Here is a 24,852-nt window from a genome sequence, read left to right on the forward strand (position 1 = left end):
GGTAGATAATGGACTGCGGCACACCAACTATTGAGCTCACTGAATTTGTCTTCTGCCTTTGTCGCTTTTAACAAACCATTTATTTTGATGTAGTAGCCAGAATTTAAAAAGCGTCATAATCATCTGATGCAGTGATTAATTTTCGACAGTAGAGTTTGCATAAAATAACATTTGGTACAACAGCATCTCATTAATGTCATTGTCAAATCACCTTTGAGCAACATTTTGAGAAATCAGAGTAATTCAATTGTTTAAGCAATTCAAACTTACATTTGTGCTCCCATAAATACACTGTTAGTCATATCATCATCTGCAGTTCCAATGTGACAGGAAGTTTATGCTTTTGTTCAGAACGATATCTACTCTTTCTGCTACATTTACCGTTACTGTTGTCTTTATTGATTTGATTTATAAACACCGCTAACACAAACACAAAAAAAACATCACGCAGTCTTTATAATTCAATTCACTAATCTTAATTAACCTTGCATAAATTGATGATTAAAAGATTGTTAGTGTTTGCACTTTGCAGTGAGTTGTGTTTGTCTTTGATGAGGCAGTTAAGTGAAGTGAAGAAATTCTGTGAGGTTTTTTTGTGAAGTACTTCACAAAAACGAAATATATTTTATTTCCCTGCTTCAGAGGCAAGGTTTTAAAGTTAATTAGCAACGATTCCGATGTAACACATTGCTCTCACCTCAATGTCGCCTAAGATGTGTGATTGGCAGACATTCAGATAATCAGAGGTGAAAGAAGGTGATTTTTCAGTGTTGAACAGTGATTGCCAAAGGGGAGAAAATATCACATTGGACTTTTTTTCCCTGAATGCCTTACTTTGATCTCACTTCAACTGAGGAGGAACATGGATGTTTGAAGCACATGTGGATTTCTTCATTTTATTCCCATCTAATATATGCAGTACACATGAACACACAAACAATCTGTCTCGTCTGGACTTCTCATCAAATGGTTCCCAACCTATTGGTGACACAAAGTCACCGACACCCATTCAGGCTCTTCTAACCGAACAGACACAGGTAGGAGAGGACAGATTAGTTTTGGGCCTGCAGGGCTCCACTAGGCCGGTGCTGTCACCGAGCAGCCATGAAGAGAACAAGCTCTTCAGCAGCACTTGACAGATGAGAGGTCGACGACTCGAGGCAAGAGTTCTGCCTCAAATAGAAGTGCTCAGGGGTGAAGTGGCCTGGACCGCATCAATGTGTTATGAATAAACATATTATGAGTTTTAGATAATGACTCATGCCAATAACTACAGCCACAAAAATGATAAACGTGAAACGTAAAAATAATGAGAGGTTTTATTTCCTTTACAAGCCTAGATTCAATTTGCTCAAAGGCTTCAATCAATTTTCTGACATTTGAGTAAAATGTAAAATGTGAATCAGTGCATCAGTTACCTTTATGTGAATACATTCCAGAAGGAGTGATAAGATGTGCAAAAATCCGAACATTAGAAACCAACCCTCTCACCAGATGGTTGATTCTGTGAGGAGTGTCTGTTGCGATTGAGTATTTGAAAATGTCTTCCTTTCTAGAATAACTGGTATATATGTTTCATACATAATGATGGCAACTTAAATTTGGTTAGAGTGATGGATAATGTCATTGTTATGGTTCATAGAAACATCACTGTTGTGCCAAATTAGCTCGTTCACCTGGGTGTCTTGTTTCCATCGCAACCAATCAGAGCCAGAGACGATTACAAACTGTGTCTTCTGCAGAGTTACTTGACCAGGGAGTGAATGCCGATTGTATCCATTCCCATTGCAGACAAAAGCAATGTGTAAGTGGCTGTTAGTGGGATTTTTGAACAGTAAAAGAGGAGTTTAGGTCAGATCCTACACACCCATCCACCACTCGGCCCTCCATATCCTTACTTTCTATCTTGCTGCAGCAAGGCACATTACTCTTCTCTCTGCACTGGCAATGATTGTTGCTATTGGATACCAATTATGAGTTGCCTCCTCTTCCATTAGCTATGTAATTCCGTCTTTGCTGCGATGCTGGAAGCTTACCAATTGTCACCAAGAAGTGAACCTTTATAAGCTTCAAAAGTGCAGAGTTTATTCCAGGGGAGTTGAATTGGATTGAACAGGTGTACCTAATAAGCTGCGCACACTGATGTAGAAAGACACACAGCAGAAAGGATTATGGTATCAGATTTATCCCACACCCAGTGATTTGCTTGGAAACAACATGTGTACAGTGTGTGCGTTGGTTTAGCAGTCGGCTCCACAGCAGCAGCACAGCCACAGGAAGGCAATGAAAGGAAAACAAGGCAGACAGCCAGGGACAGAGACACAGAAAGAGATTGTGTCCGCTTTATCCCTGTTTGCTCAGTTTAGCGCAGGGCAAATATTAGCCCGTGTGCTCGGCAGCCGTTCTTCTCTACTGGGCTTCAACCTTACGCCCTGCCCGCAGAGACTAAAAGGCAAAAAAGAGAGCAGGAAGCAAGGGGAGGGGTGAGGATGAATGGGAGAGAAGCAGAGTTATCAAGGTAACAGATGGAGAGTGGCAAAAGGCAGCTCAGAGAACAGAGACCGAACCACGGCAGAGAATACAAGGAGTGAGAGAAAGTCAGAGTTAGAAAGAGGGCAGTCTATGGTCCAGTTCAAAAGAGACACTATTTTTACTGTTGGAGCACAGCTCCGAGTTCAGTATAGGGCTTGTAATGATGACTTGCGTGCAGCTTGTCATCCTGACTGCATTTTATGGTATAGATCTTCTTCAACTTCACAGCAGGGCTCTCACTTTCAGAGTTTCTCTTTCATTGTGCCAGGAAAGATTCACTATTTAAATCTGTCCAGACCACAGACTGTACAATATGTACCATTGCTGTTTTCAATTGAAAGAGGTTTGCAACCACCTAGGAGGAAAGAGAGAGCAAGAAGTAAAAGCCTCACATAATCATGCTCTTGTGTTTTTCTTTGCGGCTCTGTTCTGCAGTGCAGAGGAAAAGAGATAAAGTAGAAGAGGCAAAATGATGCTGCGAGGACAGAAAGTGGAGATGGGTGGAGAAAACAATGCACAGAAAAACACTTTGCTCTCAAATTTGTCCGATGGTCACAGTCATTCCCTTCTATTTCGGCCAGCTGGCTAACTCGCTTCCCCTCAGCACAGAGGAACCGGCTGCTTCAAAACAAACACGTACACACACAAACCAAAACAGAAATCCACACATATGCCCCACCCGTAGCATCACAGTCACACAAAGTGTAAAATCATCAAATAGAGATAGACAAAAGAGGTAATCTCCCGTTTCAGTTTCTTCTTGCAGTGTATACCCCAGCATGACAAATTGTATGAGCAAACTGAAGATGAAAAGACACGGCGTTGGCACAGTTCTGTCCTCTCACACAATCTCAAGACGTACATGCTCAACTCATCTTGTATTCACTCTTTACTGATTTTACATAGTTACAAAACCTTGTCCTCCATTGCTTGGCCACAACACATGAACAAGCATAGCACCGGGGGCCAGTGTTCTCCTATAACTGTAACATGAGGCATGTTAGTTATATGATGACAAAGATGTTGAAGTTATAGGAAACAATGGGTTGGGAAGAGCGTTAATCACATGAAATTACTGAGCAGTTGTAGACCTGTGGCTCAGGATGTAGATTAAGTCATCATTTGAAGTGTGGTGGTTTGATTATTGGCTTCTCCAGTCCACAAGTCAAAGGGTCATGGACAAGACACTGAACCCCAGATTTCAAAGTGAAAGATAAAGGACAGATAGTAAGTGCTGTAATAATGTGTGGATGATTGGGTGAATGTGATGTGAACTTTTTTAGTCATTGTGAAAACTAGAAAAGATAAATTGCAGTCCGTTCAATGTGGATCGATCTCTTTGGGAGCAGGGCTCAACCTATATGTAGGCCCCCACTTTATTGGTCTTTATGTGATGTCTCACATAAAAAATGGATCCAAGAGGACTCACCATCAGCTCAAATGATGTTGAGTGTTTTTGACTTTCTTTCTTTTCCAACTGACTGTGAATTGGTGTTTATCTGCTTGTCTACATTGTCTGGCTCAGCTATAGTTTGAATGAGGTCTAATTATGAATCAAATATTTTTCAAGTTTTTTTTTCTGATTTCTCAGTTTCGAGACAGGTCCAAGTTTCCACCATTTACTTCAGTATATTGCAAAACTTATTTTCAAGTGAAATGGATTTTAGCCTATACAGATTTAAAAGGTACTTTAGGAACACAAAAATAGTAAACTTGGACATTATTCCTTTGTCATTCCTTCTGTACCTCCAAAATATGAACCGTTTTTATCAAGGTTAATATTAATAGGGATAAGTAGCACAGTGAAGTTGATTTATTCATAAATTCCTTATTATTCTGGTTTTGTTTCTAGAATCTAGTAAGACATAAAGTTAACACCATGCTACACATTAACCCATACAATGTCAGAAAGGATTAATAATGTTTAGAGCTACGAAACAAAAGGCAGTTTAAGAACAATGTTCAAGGACTCAGCTAGATTTATTCTGCCGGGCAGGAATAATCTACAAACTCATATTGTTTAAAGCTGATACACTTCTCTCCATCAGCTATAGAACACTGCGAGTATCCACTATTTCTATCAGATCACCAACAAGAGCATTTGGATCAATTGGATTCTACCAAACCCATGTTAGCAACTGCAGTCAACTCAGTAATGAGCCTCTTGGGAGTGAAAGAGTGGTTGATGAGGGCAGACAGATTAGAAAATGGAGAGAAAGGAGGAAAGGTAAAAGCCAAAGTGAGCGACATGATAATGGAGGACATCTGAAGGTGAGGCAGTATACACTCCATTCAAAACAAAGTCGGAAATTGATTTTGAGGTTCTCATTGCTCTAATAGGCAGCAAGGACCTTTTTGTTATCTGCTATTTAAATTCACTGTGAAAGGGGATATGTTGGCAGAGGCTTGGGAGCATTAGCAAAGAGAATTCATATCACAATGAAAGCAGTCAGAAACACCCCGACATGATCATTTGCTTAAGTTTGTAATAGTTTCCTTACACTGATTAAATGAGTCATCTGTCCCTGCTCCACTTTGTCTACAGAAAGGTATTCAGTATAATTAGCTTTAGTGGCAGATGCAGGGATTATTGTCATATCTGTGTTGAGTGAATTGATGAAGGATTATGTGGAGCTGGAAAACCAAAAGATAATTGAATGAAGAAAAAAGAAGCGGAAAGGATAAAAGGATGTGGATGGGAAACTTTATTGGTCTTGTAAGCCTCTTTGTCCCATATTAAGTCCCCCAAACTGGCAAGTATCTACCAGTGTCTGGGCCTACCAGGGCTTTTGGTACTAGGGATGTCGAGTGGGCGGATGGACATCGATTTCCAACGCCACTGTAACACAGATACTTTTTCTGTTTTTTCTGGCCTCAAGGAATACGCCCCCGCAGCTCCAGTGTTTTGGATCTCTACCACTTCTTCCTCTGTATACCTTCTTGCTGCTAGTTCTTTCATCATATCGTTGCATGACCGCTTCTTCCTGCCCTTCACCATTATTCCTCATATCTCTTCGTTGTTCATTCTCCGTATTTGTCCTTGCTCTGCTCCATCCTCCATCCATCTCTGGTTACTGACATAAAAGGAATGTGTTTTTTTGAGATGTTCAGGTTTCACTTGTGCATCCTGATAAATGTAATCTTTCTTAACACATTTCTTGGCAGCACAAAGAGTCTGAGATGTAAATGATGATTCTATTTTAGTACTAAGGTGACATACTCCCTTAATATCACCACTCATATTTAATTCCTTTTCTGATGATAAGGCGGTGAAAGGCAGACAGGCAACATTTGATGGATGCTTGACGATTGTGTCACTTTCCACAAAAGTGGAGAACGTCTCGATCGTGGACTTAATGGAGAGGCAGTTAGATGTGCTTGAATGTAGACACAAGGTCATAGGTTTGATTCCTACAGTTGTCGTGGCAATAAACTGTGCTGCTTCTGATTGTCCTTGTGGAGGAAGCTGAACATGTTACCTTCGTGGTCTTCTATTCTCCTGGTATTGGCAGATCAATTCACATTTTCAAATGGGTCTGGCTCCTTAATTTTGGATTTCAAAAGGTCCAAAAAATGCCTCAGAGCACGATTATATTTACCTACAAACAATCATTAATATTGTTGTGATAGCTGATTCATATCGTTATCAGTGACAGCCATAGGTCATTAACGAAAATGCTCCAGCGATGCTTCTCTGTCAGTCAATGTATCAAATCCGCCCAATTTTAGATAGTTGGTTATGATTGGCCCAACCTGTCTCAGGATGGATGCAAACCTGTGTGAATGAGGGGGGGGCAGAGCAATTCACAAGAGATGCTTTGTACAATCAGCTGGATCCCAGCCACTAGCAAAAGGCATAAACAAATCCCTGAGTATGTGAGTGTGCGTTAACGTTTGTGTATCCATCAGCTCTCTGAAGCTCTGTAAACAAGTCCGCGGTGTGTGGCGGCGCTCCGCATAACCTCACTCAAGGACGTTCTCATGTTTGCATATGTGTGTTTGTGTTTAGTGGGAGCGGGTGGGTCAGATGGGATTCACACCTACAGGTCTGATGGTAATTGTGCTGAAGGACACAATCCATCAACAGTCTCAGTGGTGCACATTTCCCTGAATCAAGTCAGTGTGCGTGTTGTTTTTCTGGTTCTTGAGATTGGTGGCTGACACAGGAGTTTTGGTGCTAGCTGACAACATAATCAGGATTATGGCAGATGATGTTTTGGCTGATTTATTTTTCCCTGTCTCCTTTGTTAGCATAAATTCTGCTTCCCACCACTGCATTTTGGCTCGCTGCCAGCATATGTTTACTCCGGGACAAATGGGTAAGCCCAGCGTGAGTCAAGCTCTGGTGGGAGATTCAGATTCAGACGGATACACACACACACACACACACACACACACACACACACACACACACACACACACACACACACACACACACACACACACACACACACACACACACACACACACACACACACACACACACACACACACACACACACACATTTTCACTCATCCAGTATATTCACACCCACACCACATCAGTCTAATTCATTGATTTTTCAATCAGATCTGATTCTCCATCAGAGCTGCCGCTCATTCTTTTCAAAGCAGAATATAATGGACAGCCGTGACCACTGACGCTGAAATAAGTCAAAAGAAAGAGTCGGGGGGGGGGGGATAAAGTGCTAATAAGATGAGGAGATGGGGGGGCAACTTTCTCAAGGTGACTGCTGGAGGCCACTTCAAACCCATACAAATGAGGGTGTGGTAAATGGAACCAAGCACAACCCATCTGCAAAGTGTTTAGATGCTGCCCTCCTCTCGGCCCCCTGCCTCCCAAATTGAGATTAGACGCGTGCCTCTCTGTGTTCGAGCCCTGTGTCATTTGAGGTGAATGATGAGAGGAGAAGACATGAAATCGGAGTATTTCAGTTACAAAATGGCTGTTGGCCCTTAGTCCTTTCCTCTCTTTGTCACAGACATTCTGCACATGTTAAGTGAACGGGCAGTGGCTGATTTAGCCAGTGAGGAGTCTGAATGTTATGCAACCGCCCATTTCTTCTTACATAACGCTGCAGTTTCAGAATGGAAGATTAGCCCCACTATACTGTTCTGTTCCCCTTGTAGCAGATGCCTCAGCCGATTTTCGCTCACAGACATTATGCATCACATGATGACAAGCTGATTAGCCTTATATCCTCAGAAGGGAGATGCAGAGATGCCATATGATGATACATCAGGCTTTGTTGCACAAACATGTGGGGCCTCTGTCACTAATATAAATATACTACCAAACTGCATATAGCACATAAGATTTAACATTAGTGCATAGAGCTGGTAAAGTTGAAATGCTTGCTCAAGCTATACCACTGTCTGAAATAGAAAGCTGCCTGAAACCATGTGGAAGTGTCAGATTTGTGGTTTAAAGAGGGTACGATTGATCGCTTTTTCGCTGGCCATCCAGTAAAAATCTATTTATCAATCATTTTCAGTGTCCACGCTGCTCCACTGGGTGATTCATAAGCTCATAAATACTGCTGCTCCACATACTGCTTGTTCGTCAAGTTAGGCTCAAGCAGATACAGGCTGTGATAGATCATTATTGGGCAAATGAGAGAGAAGCTGATGAATAGTTTGCATTTTCACCACCCGCTGGACTATTAATATGAAATCTGTCAAACCAAATCAGCCGAATCAGCAAATTCCGGAGCTGGTCAGCCGTGTTCCCCCTACCGATTCTTGAGGCACGTCGAGACAGCAAAATGCAAAACACCTCGAGGGATTTAAAACGACTGCCACTGTATCTGCCAGCGTCCTGCTGAATCCAGCCTCCAGTCTATCCGGCAGTTGTCATTTCCCTGTTGTTTTCCTCTTTCTAATTTGCCTTTTTGGAAGTCATGCATCAGCTCTAAGAGGCCTATGCAGAAAGATGTTGAGGAAATGCAAATAGATCAAGAGGGAGATGTGTGCGGAGATGAAGCTGTAGGGGGTGTTCGAGGAAAAAGCGCATCATGATTAAGACATGAAACCAAGAAAACAAAAGCCGTCAAAAATGTATTCATATTCTTCTTTGGTCTGTTTTTCCCTCTTCTTAATTGACTACAAGCGAGAGAACAAGATCTAGACATTTTTTAGGGGGCTTTGAAGATGTCAAAGCACCTTGAGGCCTGTGAGGATCATCAAGGTTCCTTCTGTGTTGTTATCGCAGTGTTACACTCTGCACCTTGCTCCTCCTCCTTCCTCTTCCTTTTCTTCCCGGCGTGATCAGCCAGGGCTCTGGTAGCGCTGCTGATAACCCTGATACACAGAGGCCGAATGCAGCCCAGTCCAATGCTTCCTCATTCTCATTCCGATCTCGCCAGCAGCGTTTACCTCGATGCACTCTCGCACGCTGCAAGGTCATGTTGAAATATTTCAGATGGAAATGCTCTCCGTATTCCAGCACTGCTCCTTCTTGTCTGCGGCTGCTGCACAGAATTCCAACACCACTTTTCTTTGTCTTTGAGAAAAAACGAAGGAGAAACTCTAATGAGAGGATTACGCAAACTTTTTTTTCTTTGCGGCCACTCAAATCTGCCGTCAACTTACTGTTATGTAAGAAGCACATCAGCAAGTTGTGCTCTGCTAAACACATTTTTTTCACTGTACTCAGACCTTAGATATTTGGCAAGATGTATACTTGAGTAATTCAGATAATATCCAAGAGAAAATCTGTACTCAACTTTTTACTTTAACATCTGAGCAAATCTTTCCCGTTAAAACTCAAAAAATAATATCCACTCAAGGTCTTTGTTTAACTGAACCTCCGTAATTCAAAGAAATGCTGCCTTCCTCAGACAATTGAGGTTAAAATTGGATGTGATTGAAAATCTATCATAAAGCAGAGAGCTTTCCCTCTAGTCTACAGCGGACCCCCTACCTGCACCAGTGATTGACCTACCGATAGAAAAAGAAAATGTGCTAACCATTGGATAAAAGGGAAAAAGCGTAACATTCTCACTCCTGACATTGGCTGACAGCTGCAGCAGATTTAGAGCTGCTAAGCAGTAGTTGAGACGCTGTAGTGTTTAAAGAGCAGCCAGGGCTTATTGTCAGTTACCTCCCAGTCCCTCGGTTTCACTGTTGCAGGCTTCACTGCTCCCAGTCATTCAAAGAGGTTTTTTCCCAGCTTCTGTTTCCAGAGATATGTTCGCTTAAGGGAAATGGCCATTACCGCTGCATTAAAATCATTTAAAAAAAAAACACTGGTTCCTATCGGCTTCCCACTGTAATGGGCTCAATACATTCCCTCAGCACCAGGAAGAACCCTAATGTTGCGGAACACAAATGCTAATCTCTCTGTAAATATCACTCAAATTCACTCTCCCTTCTGCTTCTCAGTCATAATAACATTGCCTCATTCTGCTTTGCCTTGGCAAATTGAATTAATTCTCCAGGCAAAGGTGTTATGATTCTTCTAATCTTCCTGGTGCGTTGCAATAAAGACAATCCTGGCTTCTCATGTTGATCTAGACACATTTCACTCACCATACCAATGTTGTTGTTCTTGCTGCGATATCTCAAAGGTATCAATAGTCGAAGCTTTGATTCAAATCGTATTAACATGTGCCCCACTAATCTCTCTCTGACTGTATTCATATTCATGTCTGAGAATCACTATTTGATTTTGGTGTACATGGGGAGAGCGAGTGTCAAGACTGCATGGGTCAGTCCATAACATGAATCAATTGATTAAGTGCCTTGGAAGCTAGGAGCACTTGGACATTTGAGACGTCCAAGCCTCTTTGCAGAATGAGATCATTTTTTTGAGCAGTCCATCAGGCTCCACTCTGAGAAACTCATCTTGGTCTAACTCAGTTCTGATCTTCCTAGAGAGCTCTTTGCTGTATATCTATTTCCTGTTGTGCTTCCACATTGAGTCCTCTTGTTTATTCTGACCGTTGATCTGTGTCTTATATTCTGTTGATCCCTCTATAGCATTAATCACGGCCAGCAGCACTGCCTCTTTCACTGCCATTTGAGCATGCTCAATTAATAGCGTAATCATGGCTGTCATCAGTGCATGGCCATACTGTGGCCTTAGCTCAATATTACCCACTTCATGCAGCACCGAGTAGTGGTTAAAGTGTGCATTAATTTAACTGTGATTATACCGCTCATTAGCTTATTGTACAACCTCTGCACTTATTTACTCAATTAACTTGCTATTTTAAGTTCTGTTAACATTGGGGGGGGGGGGTTATTTTCGTTTTTTAAATACTTAATCAGCCATGAATAATGGAAAACCGCTGCGAGCAAAAGCCACGCGTTCACCTCTGAATATCTTGGCATATGGAAGGTTGCAAAAAAAATGCACATACTTAATGAGATAATGGAATCAATGAAGTTGTTGCTGCAGTGGGAAGATGAGCACTGTGTAAGAGTGACCCTATCTGCAAATGAGTGTGACCCTGTTGTGACAACCAGGAAGTGTTCCGGGTTGGGCATCAAGGTCCTCTGGGTTTGCAGAACTAAACAGCGACAGAAGATTTACTGTCGGACAGAGAATTTGTCTGTAATGATGCTGTCTGGTATATGTACTCTGTCTGTTTCTCGCTCCCCACCCCTCATTCTATGCTTCTCTTGCACACTGTAACTCTGTAAATGACTTTGACCTTTCCTGGGACTGAGGACAGGACCCACAGAGAGAGAGCAGAGATGGCGGGAGATGAGAGTAGAGTAGGCGGTTGACTGTAATAAACTCGAATCAGTGGGCAGCTGTCAACACTAATAGATGGGAGGGGGGAGGGGGTCACTGGGTTGATGAATTCTAAAGGTGCCTGAGTCCTCAGTGAGTACTTGTTCTTTACGAGGCTGATGTGAGAGAGATCTGATGTTCCATCTGAAGCAGGATAATAGACCAATGACCTGGTGTGATTGATTATGTGCTTCATTTTTTTGTTAACCAGTTAGCTTTTGAAGATGTAAGCAATTGTAAGAGATTTCATGGGATAGGCTCAACACAGAATGTTATAATGACTAGGGCTGCCGCGATTCGTCGACGTCATCGATTACGTCGACGCTGAAAATGCGTCGACGCGTATAAAATGCGTCGACGCATTTTTTTTTAAAACCGCTGGGCACCAGCCGTTATAGACTATGCATGCCGCGGCTGGGGCAGCAGTCGCCCCGGCGCCCCCCTCCCCTCCACGCAGCCGGAGGCTCGGTGTGCGGCCCGCCTCAAGTTGTTTTTTTTTTTGGGGGGGGGGGGGTCCTCGTCCACGGCGCTTCACGGCGTCGCTGGTGCGGGGGCTTCCTTTCTCTTGGACCGCGGGGCGGTGTCCGTCGCAGGTGCGGACGGCGGCCCTGGACGCGAGTCGGGTCCTTCTCGCGTCACCTCAGCTACGGCGCCCGCGTGGTGGGAGGGGGGGCCGCTAGACTGAGTCCAGAACATGTGGACATGCTGACATTCTTACATTACAACACGCATGTCTAACTAACGTTTGAGTTTGATTTTGAGCTGGACACCATTGTTTCTTATACTTTAAACTTGTTGCACTTTGTTTAATATGCAGACATAACTTTTTTATTTTGATAAGGGGTTAAATAGAAACTTTGATATCTTTTTGAGTTGCACTGCTGACTTAACTTATATGCCCTCTTTTTTATTTATTTTTATCACGTTGGAGTTGCTAGTTTAAACCTTCAGTTTTGCACTTTAATATTTGAGCCTTTGTTTACATTTTGTTTTGTGCTGCATTATACGATGACATACAGTTTGTTGTAAAATTATAAATAAAATTAACTGAAATGAAATGGTCAATTAGATTTTTTTGGAGGAAAATTAGTCGTTTAGATTAATCGACTAATCGATAAAATAGTCGTCCGATTAATCGATAGAAAAATAGTCGTTAGTGGCAGCCCTAATAATGACTCAAAATTACTTAAAATTATACAGGCATAAAAAGCAATTTTCCCTGAAAGGTTGGTTTTGTGTAATTTTTAAAATGTTAAGGACTCTTGACTGTACTGTATTTAGCTACACCCTCCTCAAAATGTTATCTTTTGTCCTCTGTAGGAACGGGGAAAGATCGGCGTGATCTTCAACGTGGGAACGGATGACATAATCATCGAGGAGAGCGCGGTGATGGTGAGCGACGGCAAATACCATGTGGTGCGTTTCACACGCAGTGGTGGCAATGCCACACTACAGGTGGACAACCAGCCCGTCATCGAACGTTTCCCCTCAGGTAGGAACAGGTCCCGAATCTGGGCAATGTTTGATTAAAGCCTTCACAGTTTGAATTCTCAGATAAACTTGGTAACACAATGGAGAGAAAAAGAGGGATGTTATTGAGTGTGCCACCTGCCTCTTCAAGTAATTTTAATAGAACATTCTGTAAGGGCTCCAGTTTATTTATCATGGCATTCATATTTAGAGCGTGTCTGCATTATTCTAGGTGATTAAGTCAGGTTCTGGTCTAAAAAGCAAGAAGAGCAAAACATGTTTCCTCAGGCAAGCAATCTCTCGTCTAAGAGCATCGACCTCTCTGCAGTCAGTCTCTCACTGTAGCTCCTGGCACTGTGAAAGCCAGCACTGAATCAGGGCCAGCACAACGTGAATATGCCAGTCAGGTTTGTTTGGTGAGCATAGGATACATATCTCCCTCTGTATCCTATGCTCACCAAACAAACACTTTACACTGGGAAAGTATGTGGAGGTGTTTAGACATGCCTTGGCTCCCAGATAAACACCGACGCAACATCATTACACATACAGACTTTAATGAGGGCAAGCACCCGATGAGTCACTGCTTGGAGTGTGCTAATTCCCCTGCTTGCTGTTTAACCATAATCATGGAATTCTATTTTGGCCCAAATGATGAGGCTATTTTTGGTGGTACAGAAACACTCACTTAATTTCTCTCTCCATTGTGTTTACCCTCTGTTCATGGTTGTTTTAAGGAAGACATTTTGTGCTCCAATCATGAATTTGCATTCGGTGAATACCAGGCGAACCAGTCTCTCCTGCCGGTGTAAGGTATTAATGATCACGTGGAAAACTAATAACCTGCTGCAGTTTTTCAAATCTTTGAGTTTTTCTTTATTCAACATCAGACTTTCACATTTTCTTCCCCCCTGGAGTCAGTGGGTTCCGTCTCCGTTTTCTAAAAGCACTATGTACTGTCATTGTTTAAAATGGAAGGGAGAGTGCTGCTAATGTGGCCGTGATATTTACTCTCGTTGACATGGAGCAGTGCGACTGTGGCATCCTCTGTCACAGCAGTGATCCAATATTTTGTTTTGGCATTGAGAGAAGTATATTCTCTTGCTAATCAGTGAGGCCGAAGAGGAAGAGCCCTGACAGATCACTCTTTCCAGTTGTTGTTATGATGGAAATACAGCCTCTTTCCGCTATAGAAAACACTCCAAAGAAGAGCCTTCAACAACAGTGGCACTCAACAATAGCACTAAGCGCTTAGAAGATGACATCGCAGCAGTATGTTAACATTGCCAAGTGAGCGACATCGTCCATATCTGTTTTGTTGCATCAAGAAACGCAAAATCACAGCCCATAATGTATTCTTTTTATTCCTCTTGCCTTCCGCCCTCCTGGCTTCTGCTGTCGTCTTAGTCAAACATTTCTTTCCTTTTCCTCCGCTGATCAAGAATGGAAGAGTGTTATTTTGTTGTTGTTTGTTAGTTTACTTGAGGAGTTTCGTGTTTGTCTGCAGGGGGCTGGAACCCGTGTGAAGTTTTAGGAGGTTACGGGAAATGAAGAAAGGAAATGGATGAAGAGAGGGGGTGGGGGCGTAGTTGGTTGATTTGTAGAATGGCTTTTATTCATTTATGTGAACTAGATCCTTTCAAACTATTTTTGGGTGCATGCTTTGATGGCTTCGGCACCTGCTTTGAAGGCTCTACTCGTCATCGTCTGATGGGGAGGCCTCCTGGGGTAACAGAGTTGTTACACATTAGGAAAGCAAAACCTCGGATGAGGCTGAGGCACAAAAGGGCGGAGGAATACATAGGGGAGAGAGCGAGTGACTCAGGGATGGAGCGAGGAAAGTGGGGATTGCAACTTCCTAACTGAAACAGGAACTGTGCAGCGAGACAGTATGACGCTATATCTTGTAGAAAGCAGAAATAAGTATGGGGAAGCTCCCTTGTTGAAACAAGTTTCTCTAACCCAGATTCAGACACCTTTTGATCATCTAAACGAGACAAAACACTCCATGCTCAGTATTTGGGAGCGTGTTCAGAACCTCCTTCATTTTCTTAATGCTTATATTACGTAGTATCATTGGCATTTCCCAGTAGACGATTGAAACATGTTACAGTGTCCACATAGCCAGATTGAAAATAAAAAAGAAGAAGTTGGGTCGAAAGATACTTCCAACAGGGCTCTCTATTAGTTGTTACAGGTGCCAAATTTGTCTGACAAAACATGGACGTGCAGTTTCTTGTGAAATCTCCTTTCCCAAAAGGACGGTTTTGTTCCAAATCAAGCCTTGTTGGGATTCTGTTGCAGTTTGGAACCCTGTCTAATGCTTTGTGCTCACAGAGCTACATTCAGGATTTATTCTCCTATAGTCCTGGTCTAAGAAATGCAAACATTCCCAGAGGAAAGGGATGAGAATTGTAGAGAATGTCAATTTGTCATCTAGCACAAGAAGCACGGAGACAGGGTATCTATGTATATCGTTTTCTGGCATTTTTGTACACTATAATTAGGGCCACGGTCCGAAAGATGTGTCAGATTCAGATGAGTTTGAATTGCTGTCTGCACAAAGCCTCCGTTAAGGCCCCGGCAGCAGGCTTATAAAGAGAAGGCCACAGCGAGGTGATGATTGAGGGAGACAGGATGTTGACAGCAAACATGGCCGTCACGGGTCAGGCACATTCATCGGCAAAGCAACACGTCTCCTGACGTCCCACGATGTGATGTTTGTAGTCCTTAGGGAGTGTGTGTGTCTGTGGTTGTTTCAGTCCGGGTTGGATTCTATGTGCGACAGTGCATATGTGTCTCTGTGTGTGCGCAGGCTGTGCTTTTGTTTGTGTGTGTATGTATGCATTTGATGGACAGAGAGCAGACAAAAAGTGTCAGAGGAGCACCCGACCAACTAATCCAGCGTGTCAGGTGTCCCCAGTGGGTCTTCCAGCAACAGTTATTGGCCCACCCTGCCTTCCACATTCCCAAAATGGCAGACTGGCTCAATAAAAACAGCCCTGTGTCACACTGAGCACCTCAACCTGGCCACAGACAAACAGGCAGATGTTAGCAGCAGTGCCATACGGACCATAATTGTACCATTTGACACCCAATTCCCTTTATTTACTGGTCATCTGCTGTGACGAAGTTAGCAGACCCCATGTTGCTAATTGTTAATTCTGTGCTGGTTTATTTTCAATTATATACCACAGCCAGGAAGAATATTAAGTTCAGGTTTTCTGAAGGGTGGGCATCATTATCAAATACATACACCACGAGTACACAGCGGCCTCATCAGTGTTCTAAATTTTGGCTTGAAAGCTTTGAGGCTTTATTCGTTGTTGTGTTACCAGACCGCAGGTTCCTCTTGTTAGAAGAAATAAGGTAATATTTATTCCAGTGAGAATTACTTCAAAAGAGGGTTTATTCTCTAAGACAGTTTTGCTGAGAGAACTGGACGTAGCCCAGGTTGGGATAATCCCCTCTGACCCATACAGACTCTGAAATGAAAGCAGAACAAAGTAAAAGACTATCCTTAGTTTTGCTTTTGGGCTTTTTTAGCTTCTGTGTTATCGGTTGTTATTCAGTAACCTCAATGAGCATTACATAAAGCACAAATGTGAAACTTTTAAGTTAAGATACAATACATTCTTCCCCTATAAATGAAAAGTCAAATTCCTGAGGAATATATTGAACCCTTGCTGATTTGCATAGGTTTTGCTACTGTAGCATTTTTGAGAGTGCTTATATGATTGAGTTGTGTATGGCTTATAGTATACCTTTGTCTTGGTGTATCTTATATTAATGTGACTGTGTGTGTACAAATGTGTGTTTGTTAATCTTGATATCCTTGTATCTATATACATGTGCTGTATATACATATACATTTGTATAAGAGAATGTGTGCAGTGAACAATATCTAGGTGTTGTTGCGTGAATGCCGACTCGGCTTCTAATCATCATCTTGCCTTCTTTGTAAATCGCCTAACATTTCCATTTTTTCTGACTGTAGTAGTTCGCCACAGTAAATTAATGAGAAGGGTGCTTCAGAAAAAGTCTGTCCATTTCCTGTGGGTTTATACCACACTTGGCATTTGAGCTTCATCGCAGTGCCCCCCTGAGCTTTGGATAATCATTTTGCATTTTACAGCCGTAGTTATGTTGTCACCATCGCACCATATTGGCAGTGATTAACATATTTTGCTGGCTCATAACTGTGTCATTATGACCAGTGAGAGCACACAGTGTGCCGTCTTTCTTCCACACTTACTGTTTCTTTCTCGCATGCCAGTATTTCCTGACAGTAAATCTCCTATAAAGCTGTCACGTTGATTTAGTCTCTGACAAGGCTGCGGCTGAGCAAAATTAGAATTAGAAAGTGGAGTCGGTGGCGGTAGGCCCGAGGAGGGTGGGGGTGGTTTGGGGGTTGCGTGGATGAGGGGTCGAAGCAGGGGAGATCGAGCAGATGAAAAGCAATAGCACTCTCCACCAAGTGCCGGGTACGCATTTCTGAAAAATGATAGACTGAGGGAGGAGAAGAGTGTTGGATGGAATAAAAGAGAGGGGAGATCCAGTATGCATGCTGGAAGCTAACCACTGTCTCTGCCGTGATGGATGAGGATTTGCACGTCCCACAAATTGGATTGCATCACAGCAGGGAAGATTACATGAACAGTGGCCCTATAAAGCGTGATACGGCACATGCCAGAGTGCATACACATATTGTTACATAGTCCGCAAGCCAGGATTAATTTCATAACAAACACACAAATTACTTGGTACTTGTAATGCACTCCGACAAGTCAATGCTCATTTCTAACAGACTAGCACGCCGCTTACTACCGGCCATAAATCAGTGAGAGGAAAGATGGACCAAGTACAAAGAGAGGGCTATTGTTATTCCCTGTTTTCTTTCTGTAAGGCGTTTAGAGAAATCCACTCAGCGTGGCAGCTGACCATTAGGGAGAGAAAAAAAGGGAAGTAGGGAGAAATGTGGGTTCACGAAGGAGGAAAGAAGATCTTGTGGGATAAAAAAACAGCTCAGAGAGAAGAGCTGGAGCTTTTAAGATCTTTTTACTCAACTGGTCTAAGAAAAGGAGTCAACAAAGCTCTTGGCTGCACTCTTTCCATATCATCCCTTGGACCTTTATGTCACTATTGTTTCTAGATATCCATCTTTGTCTTGGCCACCTCCCCACCCAGAGAGAAAGAAAACCAAGCGTGAATGAGCATGGAAGATAAAGAGACATTGTAGAGGGAGCCCAAAAGATCTGCTTCCCTTTTCCCTTTGGCAAAAACAATATGAAAGCACTCAACTGAGCCCGTTAAAATGCTAAAAGTAGGGGAGACCAACAGGATTAGGACAGAAGAGGGATGCACTTTGTACAAGACAACACAGTCAGACAAATAGCTGCAGGCATATGGACTAGATTTCACTTCACTAGCTCAGGCCTCCACACAAGAAATATGGAAGCAGTGAGTTTGATGCCCACAAAGCAGAAGATGAGAGTCAGAGAAGCGAACTGGGAGATGAACACAGCACAGTGTGGCCTCATGTCCTTTACATCCCATTCATTTGAGAGGGGACACCTATATGTGCTGAAGGTTATTCTCATGTGTCTGTAATCTATGGCACTTAAGAGTCCTGACAGTTTGCAGTGTTGCAGCAGCACAATGACAGTCCCACTCATCAACTAAATGAATACTGCAGCAGTGAAAAGTGTTCAAACTTACTTTTAATTTCTGCTCCACTGCAGAGGAGATACATTAATGTAGAAATATTCAGCTTTTCAAACCATGACACTTTGTATGATCATCATATGATATATGTGATTAACTACTATTACTATATACATAGTTAATATTAGATTAACAAGTAGTTTGACAGGAATTTACAAAATGTCACCAACTGAGTCAAAGCTTCTCTATTTCTGATAGATATTTACCAAGAATTGTGTTGTATAAAAGGCACAGTGATTAGACGAGTAAGCAGAAACCCGTGATAGCCAATGACATATGATTAGTTGAACTTCTCAGAGCGCACTGTGCTCCACTGTCTTTTGCAAAACCACAAAGATCGTCAGTTTACACTGCTACAGTTTTTTTTAAGCGTTAAAAAAAATAATCAACTGTCCAAATATTTGATATTTCTACATCCTATACCTTCTCTTTATACCTCTGGGTCAGGTTAACTTTTGAATGCAGGCCTCACTACTGCTGCGTTTTCTCACGAGAGTGAAGTGTTCCGTTCCGTTCCGAAGAAGAGAATTCCTGTTTGAATGGTCCCACTGATACCATGAAGTAGCAGAGGGATTCTCATTTCAAGTTGCTCAGGCTGAATTAAAACACAAATTATCAACACGTTCATTAACTCTAGTAGTTAGTGGAGTAAGCAGCTGGAGTTTGTGAAGTTGGGCTCCAGACTGTGGGAGTCAGTCATGACTCCCACATGTCATGTCATATGATGTGATGCATGACTGACATTTATCATAATTTTTATTTTCATTTTACGCAATTCAGGACTGAACAGCAGAAAAAATCAGAAGCTGTTAAATGAAGTCAACCAGCTCAGCCCCTTGTCGTTGGTGACAGCTCCACCTCATTCTGTGAGTTCTCATTGGGCCTCTGGTGCGCTGCGTCCCCTCTGATTGGATCTTGCACAGTTGGAAGGTATCTCCAATTATTGGCCTGTGGCTATGAGATGATGGAGGAGACGTGAACAGAGAAGTCGTGAAGAAAGTACTGACGAGGAGAGAGCGAGAGATGGAGGGAGACATGGCTAAGTAGCGCAGAGCAGGAGAGGGAAAAGATTGCTTTGGGTAATTAGAGAAGTGACAACTTTGATTTCCACATGAGTCGGGCTGGGGGGGCTTTCTTTGGCTCTCTCTGGCAGCCACCCTCGCACAAATCCACCGTGGCCGAGATGAAAGGTGGTGAGGATCCCATCGAAGTGAGAGGAGAGGGGGGAGAAGAAATGAAAACGAGCTGTTGGATTGATAACTGCTGCACAGATGAAAGATGAGTGAGAAAGATGAGTAGTTAAAACAGTGCGATTTCATCATTTTCAAACGCATGCCAACACAAGCAGTGGGCGACGTATTTACATTGAACAAAGGAGTCTGGTTAGGAGGTAAATGGCTTTCTTTTCCTTTGCTGCTCCGCATGAAGAGACAACTTGCCTGCAATCTTTGGCTTAAAAGAATTGGGAGAGGGAAAAATGCTGCAAAGAAATGCCATCTTATGTAAATTATATCCTTTTTGAGCATCTTAAAGTTAACAGATCTGGTTGTGCAGATTAATTCAACTTCAAACAACCTAGATATGGCATTTCTTAATTTTACTACTGTAATCCTGTTAATACTGAGTCCCTAAAAAATATTAAAACAAAGAAGCATCAGATTGGGGAAACAGGTTGACTATCTATCATGCCGTATAACTCTTTAAGAAAACAAGACTTTTGGGATGTAAGAACAGAGATGAATTTCGTAGCATAGGGTTACAGTACATGGGGCAGTGGTTTCCTCTTACCATCTGCTCTGAAAAACACCCAGTGGATATGAGAGCAATCCATCTAAAGTTACCTAATGAAAAACAGAATGAGGCTGGTTTGACAGAGAGCGATTCTGTGAGAGGGAGGGAGAGCGCGATGGCTGGTGGCCAGTCGTCTCCAATGTAATCTCCATTCTCGTGGATGGATTTCCAATGTGGGTGTCCTGTACAAGGGCATCTGGCTGCCTGCCTGCCTGCTACATGATATACAGTTGGCTCCTGGGAGAGTCTCCACACACGCGCTCACATGTGGTCACACATATGCACCGATACGAAAGGAGACAGAGGGCAAGACCGAACAGTGTGTGATTCATATGCTAGATTATCAGCACACTCGAGCCCGACTCTCCCAGACAGACATAAAAATCAGACACTCTACACTCCCAGCTCGTACTCAGGTCTCTTGCCCCGACCTCCACCTTGCTTTCTGTCTCCCAGAGGAGCCAGTCAGTCAGTGAGTCCTTGCCCTGCCCCTAGCACAGCAGCTGTGATACCCACTCCGGACACGGCCCCATCATATCTGTTGATGTAGCCAATGCTCTGGGCGCCAAACTTGGGGGTGAGAGAGATGTAAAGACAGGTTTCTGTCTTCCGGAGAGAAGAGAGTGTTTCAGGGTGGACAGTCTGCACCTTAGGGCGTCCAGAGGCTTGTCGGCTGGGCAAACAAACGTGATTAGTGTAAGTTAGTGTGGAGCAGCCAGGGACATGCACTCAATCTGCTGGTTTGTGATCCATACCTTGTCCTAAACCTCGTGTAAGATTAGTTATCTGTTTGCTCTATATTTAAAATAAAAAAGCTTTTTCTCCATATGTCCACCAGTAATACGACTCAGTATGCTACAGATATTCATCATTATGCTTATTTTTCACATTAAGGATAAGAATTTAATCAGATAGGAGTGAGGTTTAATTTTAACATGCAACTCTTTGAATAGATTTTTGGAAAAATGGCCCAAAATGGTTGAAATTCATGAAGAAGATGACGAGAAATCATTAATATTGATAATGCTACAAAAAGACTGTATCCTACATTTCCCATAATGCAATCAGATGCATCTCTGGTGAGCTCCACCCATCACATTGAGTCCCATGGCTGTGGCAAAATCAGGGTTCTTCTCTCAGATCCTCCTTCCTAGAAGTGATTGAGTGGAGCGCACCTTTAAGGGAACATAAGTCTCCATGTAAACTGATTGCAGCCACTTGAGTCCTTAAGTCACGCTAGGCTATCAAAGAACAAATATATTCCTCAACAGCTTAGAGGCACGTTTTGATTTACTAGTTTATATTTCTCTCTTGTATATCAGATTTCCTTGAGCACCAGGTCCGATTGCATTGTTTTGCCGTCTTTCATATCAAGCAAAAGGAATAGTCTTGGGAGAGGAGCCAGTGCGATAAAGGCGGTGAGGGAGAAGAGAAGGGCCCAGATGTTTAATCTATCCCCCCATTCTCATGCAGAGCAGGCTTCAGCTGGTGTGGAGACGAGCGAGAGGGGAGACGTTTCTCTGGTTCACTCAGAATGACTTATTTCTCCAAGGATCCCAGTCGAGAAGATGCAAACAAACAAGCGGGACAAGGAGGAATTTTCATTTTCTGACACTGCGGTGGAGATGATACAAAAGCTGTCCAACAGAACTTTATGGCATTATTTTTTCCTGTATACCTACATTAATTTATGCGAGGGTGGCTGCCAAAATTACATTATGGTTTCCATGATTTCCAAAACTTCCATCACTTCCTCAGTTTGCTTTACCTTATCTGTCTTTTTATTGAATAGATATAAAACCATTGTGTGTTGAATCCTCAGAAAGAACATACATACTACATACTGTACATATACAGGTCTCTCTTAGCAATTAAAGCTCTCCTTTCCAAACACTTAGTATGACTGTGGGGAGTAATGGAGGGCAATGCCTGCATTACATTGTAATGCATTCAATCTCCCACCACTAAACTCACGGTGTTACCCAGCTGGGAAGAAGGATGGAGGGAAGAGGGAAGGAGGAAGAAAGAATTAACAATAAAGTAAAGTAATTGGTGCAAAGGGAAAAAGAGGAAGGTAGAAACTGAAGGTAAATGGAGAAAAAAAAAGGTAAAACTGTGCAAGAAGAGAGGGAATAGGACATACTGGTTGGAGGAAGGAAAGAGTAGAGGCTATAGAAGAAATAATGGGAAATGGACTTTGGCAGAAGGTTAAGAATGAACCATCGATGAAGGATTGTTTGAGAACAAGGGAAGGACAGGCTGAGAAGAAGAGCGGTTAGAGGGGAAGAAGCAGGCTCGAAGGATAAAGTGAGTAAGACAAGGAAAAGTGATTAAGGAAAGCGCAACAGAAGCAAGAGAGGAAGGAACTATTCCTCAGAGGAGGCACAGAGAAAAGGCGGGTAAGACCATTGGAGAAGCAGTTTCCTCACTGCAATACCTTACATTTGCCACTAGGGGGAGAAGTAGTTCATACTCATTATCAACCATTATTTGGATGATAAAATGGACCCTTCATAGGATTAAGTTACTGGAAGCGGCTGCCTCAATGTGATTGAGACAAAGTTAGAAGATGAGGTAGCAGATGTGAAAATAGAATCACAGCCCTGATTCATCTCCCTGCCTCCCACTGTATTTCTCTTTGTTTGTTGTTATTTTAATCATCTTTAAATTGCTCCACCTTTTAGTTTTTTCACATCCCCTGCAGGGCTTATTCCAGCGTTATTGCAGGCAGTAAAAAGCGCCATTACCACCAATTATACATTATTCAAAGATCAAAACATCCAGGAACAGCTTCACTGCTTCATTTTCTATCTTTGCCTTTCTGAGTCAGTTCTCTCGCCCAGATGAGCAGAGAGGTTCCAGGTGCAGCACATGAATAGCACTGAGTCAGATGTTACCTTACATTGGAACCACGTTCTCTTCCATGTCTAACCTGCTCGCCCTCTATATGCTCCTCCATCCATTTGCTGCCTGCTATTCATTCCTGCTTTCTTTCTTCTCTCCGCTTTTCTTTCTCTCTTTCACTTGGCATTATATTTTTTCAATGTAGCTTTTCTCCCCACGCACAAACAACTATGTATTTTCATATACACACAGTTCCTAAGTGCGTGTGAGCCATTATTGCGCAGGCAGGCGTGGGTAGAGAGACCCCTGGGGAGTGGAAGTAGGTACTGCAGAAAGGAGAGGTGGTCTATTTTAGATCACTGCAGCAGCACCGAGCAGCAAAGGGAGCAAAATCAAAGTATACTAATTAGAATGCAGGATTTACTTCAGAGCTGTCCTGTTCGCTGTTTAGATTTTGCTCCCAAGCCCTCCCTCAGTCTCTGACTCTTCTCTCTGCAGATATCTCTGCAGCCATTGTCGAGCCATATGGCTCCTTAACATTTCATATGGTAAGAGAACCACTAAAACAGACTCAAAGTCAGGCTGAGACTTTAAAGATAATGTTCACTGGGGAATGAGAGTGAAATCACAGCAATAGTTCATTACAGAAAAGTCTGCTTTACCACAGTAGGGTACTTGGCTCCATTGGCTCGGTTATGCAATCGGAACTTGGACTGTCGTGCTGTGGTGCTATTCGTGGGTAATGATGGGATACAATGATATCGGCTGTGTGAATGGACCTTAAAAATTGAATTGCATCTCCTTGTATGTTAGCTTTATTGTGTTGTGTTGTAAATGAAATAGTTTCCTGTAAATTATAGAAATAATATATTAAATATGTTCTGTATTCGTTGGCGCTCCTCAAGGACGCCTGGGGATTGCCTGACCCCATTTTTTGGGGAATCACTATGCCTACATAGCGGTCTTATTTTTAGCCTGTAATCTTTGGAGATTCCTTTTTCGACATACACATAACTCCTAATTAAGTCTCTGACATCGCCACCACTTTAGACTTCATCAAACCCCCAGCCTTGCCACCACCAGCCCTCACCTCCCCCTTTTTCCAGCTCCAACCCTATTGGCGGTGTTGGAGATGTGCTCAGTACAACCCAGAGGTTGATTGAAGTGAAGTGCGGGATAATAAGTTTGCACAGCAACGATGGAACTTCTTTGACTCGCTGATGAAGTGATGCTAATTGCCGAGTGCCACTGAGAAGTGCTCAATTAATGCATAAGGGAGAGAAAAAACCCTGTGAAAAACAGAGTGCAGACAGTTTCACTAAGTCCTTTTCGCTTTAGGTGAATTGGAAAAGTCAGATTCAAAGTGAAGTGATGCTCCACGGGCAGAATGCCATCCTGTTGTCGGATTTGCGAGGTAGTGATTTCCTAATCAGCGACTCTTTGTGTTCAGTGGGAACTAAAGTATGTCTTCCTTGAAACAACCATGAAATGTGTTTTACTACTGTGTGATTATCTGACGCTCATGTGAAATAACAATGCTTTATTGTTGACATTGATGTGTCTTTTCCTGCTTTATTCATTTACAGAGTACTAAGTGTGTTGTTCAATGATTTCTGGTTCTGTGCGACTTTAGCTTAATTTACTTCATTACCGCTAATGTGTTTCTAAAGTGTATTCACTTTGCAGAAGTTATCTCTTCTACAAGTGTAATTATGCTTTATCTAAATAATTCATAAATCTGTTTAACTTTT

The 24,852-nt window shown here is 42.6% G+C and overlaps 1 protein-coding gene across 3 annotated transcripts in view; it reads left to right on the forward strand.

The window, feature by feature from the left end:
- Positions 1 to 24,852, forward strand: part of nrxn2b (neurexin 2b) — a 533,986-nt gene that overhangs the window by 480,518 nt on the left and 28,616 nt on the right. For all 3 annotated transcript variants that reach the window (XM_061066072.1, XM_061066073.1, XM_061066075.1), the window contains one exon: positions 12,593 to 12,764. In XM_061066072.1, coding sequence (XP_060922055.1) covers positions 12,593 to 12,764 — 172 coding nt within the window. The remainder of the gene's footprint in view (positions 1 to 12,592; positions 12,765 to 24,852) is intronic.

Source organism: Limanda limanda, chromosome 22 (assembly GCF_963576545.1).
Source record: "Limanda limanda chromosome 22, fLimLim1.1, whole genome shotgun sequence".
NCBI classification, from domain to species: Eukaryota; Metazoa; Chordata; class Actinopteri; order Pleuronectiformes; family Pleuronectidae; genus Limanda; species Limanda limanda.